Raw genomic sequence first — 5308 nt, forward strand, 5'->3', positions numbered from 1 at the left:
CGGGTCGTGTGTGGGGGTCCTCCCCAGCCATGTCCTCGCTGCCGGTGGTGACGCTGGCTTCTGTGGGTGCCCCCCCAGACTCAAGAGGCGCCAGTCACCTATGGCTTTGTGCAATATATATTTATTTATTTGCTGTTCTTCAGGCTACTCACGAAAAGCAAGATAATGTTTATTTTGATAGTACATTTTCATATTTAAAGCACCTTATGAATTTTAGCTATTTGATGTCCAAAAATGCCTCTGTGCAGGGGTGGTATGGTATGAACCCATATTCAGATGTATTAGTGGAGACAGAGAAATTCAATGCTATGCCCAAGACCATCAACAGAGACTCAGCACTGTAACATGGTACAGTAGAACCTGGATCATTTGTATCTGAGTGGTTAGGAACCTGCTTAATTTGCAGGAGGTTGCTGAATTAAGGACAAGCAGCTCCTTTTAAATAAAAGCCACAGCAAATAGCTGGAGCACCTCAGCACTTCCATGCAACTGTTTGCTGAAGCTCTGTTTACCCTGAGTATTTCACAAACCCTCGCACTTGTAGGGGTGTAAGGAGCTGAGCCTTGTTTAAAATTCAGGATTTTCTGGCTCCCACTGCTATTATTCTCTTTCAGAAGATTTTGCCCGGTGAGAAAATCTTAAAAATAAAACAATGAAATAACCCCCCACCGCCTGGCTCACTCCCCTTATATCCTTTAAAAGGATTCAATATTGAATATTTCCAATTCAGCTAATGTCTAAGCTTGTTACCACTGGAATCTCTTTCTCCCTCTATTTTACTGTTTAGCTTTATGCTGCACACTTTCCCCTCCTCCTTTTCACTAATAAGCATGTGACCCTTTTTCTCTATATTATGCTGCTTAACTGCATTGTATGATCTCTTTTCTAATACTGGCAAAGATACTGATGTGGATGAATGGCACACAAGATTTAAAAAATCTGACTGGAAAACTAGTAGCATAAATTCTATTTCCTTCCAAAAAACCTGCAAACATGTCTTTTTCACTTAGATTAGGGCTGTCCAACTGGCAGCCCATGAGGGGATTGGGATTGGGATTGCCCCAGGCCCCGCGCTTCAAGGGGCCTCGCAGAGCCGGGCGTAGTAGCCATGGCTACTCTGCGCCATTGCCGGCTTTGCACCTGGCCGCTCGCTACCCCTCCCCTCTGCTGCCGTCACCACCGATGGCTTCTTCACATCCAGGGCATGTGGGATTGGGGCAGGGGCGGGGCCCCACACGAGCTGATTTGCCCCAGGTCCTGCCCCCTGCATGGGTCAGCTCTGCATGCAGCCCACAGGAACCTGCCCAGTCACTGCTCCCCTCATTAGTGGTGGCTTGGGGATTCAAACTCCCCCTTCTGCATCAACTTCCACTTCCTGCCCCCACTCCTAGACAGGAAGTGGCATAGTGGAAAGGGGCTGGGCTATTCACGCTACATGTGTGATGGGACAGAGGCTTAAACTATGCTGCACGTGTGGTGCTAACAACCCAAACTGTCTGTGTGATGCATTTAGGATGGCCATTGTCCCTGTTTTATACCAGACCATCCTGTTTTTAAACCTTTTGTCCCCTGTCCATTTCTCAACAAGGACTAGACTGCAAAAAGTCCTGTTTTTTAATTCATTGGTAGAAATGCAAGTCAATCACTTGTCCTCACAATTCTATTGGCTGTGCCTAGACCCAGGTGTTGCACAGCCAGGAAGTGCAGGGTTTCCAGCCAGGAAAGGAGGGCAGTGGCCTTTTTGTGGTGACCCCACCCCTTGCCGGTGATTGGCCAAGGTTCAGTAGCCCCATCCCTCACCAAGGGGATGTCCTATATTCTGGGGATGCATCAGTGGTCATCCTAGATGAGTCTGGCCAGGAATGGGGTGCGGCCAGAAGCGGAAGGAAATTGCACGTGGGGTAGGGCAAGCCAAGCTGCACGTGCAAGAGAGGTGGAGGCCACTAGTACTGCAAGAGACCCAAGCAGCTGCATCCCCTCACCTAGTATGCCACCATCACACAGCCCCTGACCACCAGGAAGTTGGACAGCCCTTACTTACATGATGTGTGTAAACTACTGCATCCTCTCTCATGCAATTCCCAAATTCTGAACAAGGATGAAGACCAATTGATTATACAGTAAGAGATCACACATACTGTAGCAAAAGAAACCATTAGATAGGAATGCTGACTAAAGGACACATTAAAATTGCACAAGTGAGAAAGAATATACAACCAGCGTGCCTACCTTGTTAATGTGCAGTTGCTGTTGCTGGAACTGCTGTTTGTGTTTCTCCAGAAACTGCTGATGCTGCTGCTGGATCACTAACTGCTGGAGGGCTTGGGCGTTCTGGGGCAGGGGAGCAGACTGCGTGCGCCCCAGCGGGCGGTGCTGCCGGAGCTTGTGAATTGAGGGGGAGACCCGATCTCCACTGACCACTGCATGGAGGGGCAGTGCCCCCAGTCCTGAAAGATACCAGTCTGAAGATAATATGAAGGAAAAAACAGCAGAGAAGAAAAAAGAAAGAAGAAAGGAAGGGAGAAAATGGCTGTTGAGTAACTTTGATGGTGAGAACAATATAGGTATTGTTAAAACCAGCCACACTGTCATTTATAGCTGAAGTACAAGCCCTTAAAAAAAACAAAACACCCCCCAAAGTAATCAGTTAACATTAGACAAAAGAACATTTTCAATAATCACTTGATACATGGTTTTGAAGCTTCCAGGGAAATTAACAGTTTTGGAGACTAGTAATGAGATGCAGAGCCTTTCATTCCTTGATCAATGGTATTAATTAAAATCAAGTTGGCAAATAGGCATAAAGAGTTTACTTACACAACATAAAAGTGTCTCAATCACTTCCTAGCAAGCAAGTGTAATCACAACCTGTATCCACCGTCATGCTTTCTGGCAGCCTCAGTAGAAATATAAGCAATGGAAGTATCAGAGGGGTGCCTTCTAGCACCAGGTTAGCCACTGGAGACATTGGGGAATTCTGGCTTTTTATTGCCCTATGTATTGTGTAAAATAGCATGACAACTTCAAGTGTAATAACCCAGTACTATCCATTAAGACATTTTCCCACGATAAATAAATAAAAATAGTTATATCAGTATTCTCTACACTTGGAATATTGAATACTGAGAATACTGAGGCAATGCTTTATAACTAAGGCAACTGGCAAATTTAGGTTGCCTGCCATAGCATTTGGGTAAAAAATGTTTAATATGTTTACTGGATTTCTTTGCTTGGACTATTATTGGGTGCTAAGAGTGCTGATAAAATTAAAGAACATTTAACAGGAAATACAATCCTTAAGACTACATACACTTCAGATAAAGGAAGGAATTCAACCCCCACGCCATTCTTTCTACAGGTTTTTGTTGTATTATTATTATTCCATTTATCTCCAAAGTGCATGGCATCTTTTGGCTATCCCCAGATACTCCATTACTAAAAATATGGTTGTGGGATATGGGTCCATTTTAACTATATGCCCTTCCTAACAATTTCTACAACCCATCTGTCCAAGTTGGAAGGGAGTACTTTGGAATAATGTGATAGTCCACGTCCTTGATAAATTCTCTCTTGAGTGACTGACTAGCACTGAGAGTGTTCTGCACCTGACTTCTCTCTACTGTCTATCCACTGAAAAAGGTATAATTTCTCAGCTCTCTGGAAAACTTACTCTCACAGGACCCATTTATTTTTATAGTAAGCTCTGTATTCTTTTTAAGGTTGTTCAACTGAAGTTTGGTTAAGTCTGATGTCCAAAAAGTTTTAAGAGGATCACAGTAACGGGCTTGTGGGTAGACTTCCATCATTCACACCAGTATAAGTCTTTATGCCATGAAATTCCTTGCTTTAGGCCTTGCTGAAAATCACTGGGCAGCTACAGAAACATTGTCTCAGAGTAACACTTCACAGACAGAAGTGCTCACACTACTTATTTGATTTTTTACCTGGGAAACTTAGAAACATAATACCCATTCAGTTCTGACAGAAAAAAAAAGTGGCAGCTGAGGTGCTCAAGGGAAACCAGCTCTGTTAAACCTTTCTAATGAAAGTCACTTTTGGTGAGAATAATTGTGTCTTGAATGTGAATAAGGCTGCATACACTTGAAGCAAAGACATGTTCTCTGTTCATTTTTTGTGGAGTGAAAAAAGGTAAGAGACTGCTCTTTTGGGCTTTGAAGGGTATTCCCATTCAGTTGTAAGTAGTTAGCAACCAGACAGACAAGGTTAGATGATCAGTTTTGGAATCAGATAGGTAGTTTCTGTATCTTTTAGCTGTACTCTTCCCTGCAGCACCTCTGCCACAACACCAAGCAGGACTGGTTGGTGAAGGCCATTTCAGCATCAGCTGGAACAGTAGCTGTGAACCACGCCAACCCAGGCTGAGACAGCCAGCTGCACCCAGAGAAGATTATGGTGGACAATAAAAAACTCCAACTCAATTATCAATTAAACAATTTCCTTCAAGAACTGGTGGCAGCCACAGACTGAAGCTTGGGAGCAAAAGCTGTCCAAGTACAGACCACTGGGCAATGCCTTGAGGGAGATGGATTACCATGTGATGATGCAGGTGCTGATCATTTGGGCACTCAGAGCATGGAACCCAAGTAAATGAGAGCGTCCTGAGAGCCTGCAGGATACCCCGGTACTAATCAAGGCTGATGAGATGCTACACAATCTGGCCCGACACCATCAGATGGTCAAGGGACATTGATGTTGAACATATTACTTGCCAATCTGGAGAGCTAGCTGAGACTCCCTGTCAGATGAAAGAGTGGGGAGATAGACTGAACTGTCCCCACTCCATACCATAGACTTGCCAACACTACTAAAATTGTTTGAGGATTTTCCGGTACGGAAAATTCTCAAACAATTGCAACCCATACTAGAAAGAGACCCTATTCTTAAGGAGATCTTCCCAGAGCCGCCCATCCTAGCCTTCAAACAAGCACCCAATCTCGCTAACCTCATCACCCGAAGCAAACTTCCTCAGGCCCAGAACACACCAAATGAATCCAGACCATGCCATGACAAGAAATGCAAAACCTGCCAACACATCTCCACCACCCCACAATTACTACACCCCACAACAGAGCCATCAACATTCCTGGATCTTACAGCTGCACCTCCAGAAATGTAATATATCTCATCCAATGCACAAAATGCCCTGATGGAAAATACGTAGGAGAGACCAAACAACAACTGCGCACCAGAATGAATGCACACCGGAAATCTATCAAAGACAGGAATACCCAATTACCTGTGGGGGCACATTTCTCACAAGAAAACCATTTTCTCTCCAATCTCTCAG

The 5308-nt window shown here is 44.4% G+C and overlaps 1 protein-coding gene across 4 annotated transcripts in view; it reads right to left on the bottom strand.

Moving 5' to 3' along the window:
• The window catches only part of HDAC4 (histone deacetylase 4), a 422181-nt gene that overhangs the window by 110337 nt on the left and 306536 nt on the right, over window positions 1–5308 (bottom strand). For all 4 annotated transcript variants that reach the window (XM_025199370.1, XM_014518186.2, XM_025199369.1 and 1 more), the window contains one exon: window positions 2230–2462. In XM_025199370.1, the coding sequence (XP_025055155.1) occupies window positions 2230–2462 (233 nt within the window). The remainder of the gene's footprint in view (window positions 1–2229; window positions 2463–5308) is intronic.

Source organism: Alligator sinensis, unplaced genomic scaffold (genome assembly GCF_000455745.1).
Source record: "Alligator sinensis unplaced genomic scaffold, ASM45574v1 scaffold233_2, whole genome shotgun sequence".
NCBI classification, from domain to species: domain Eukaryota; kingdom Metazoa; phylum Chordata; order Crocodylia; family Alligatoridae; genus Alligator; species Alligator sinensis.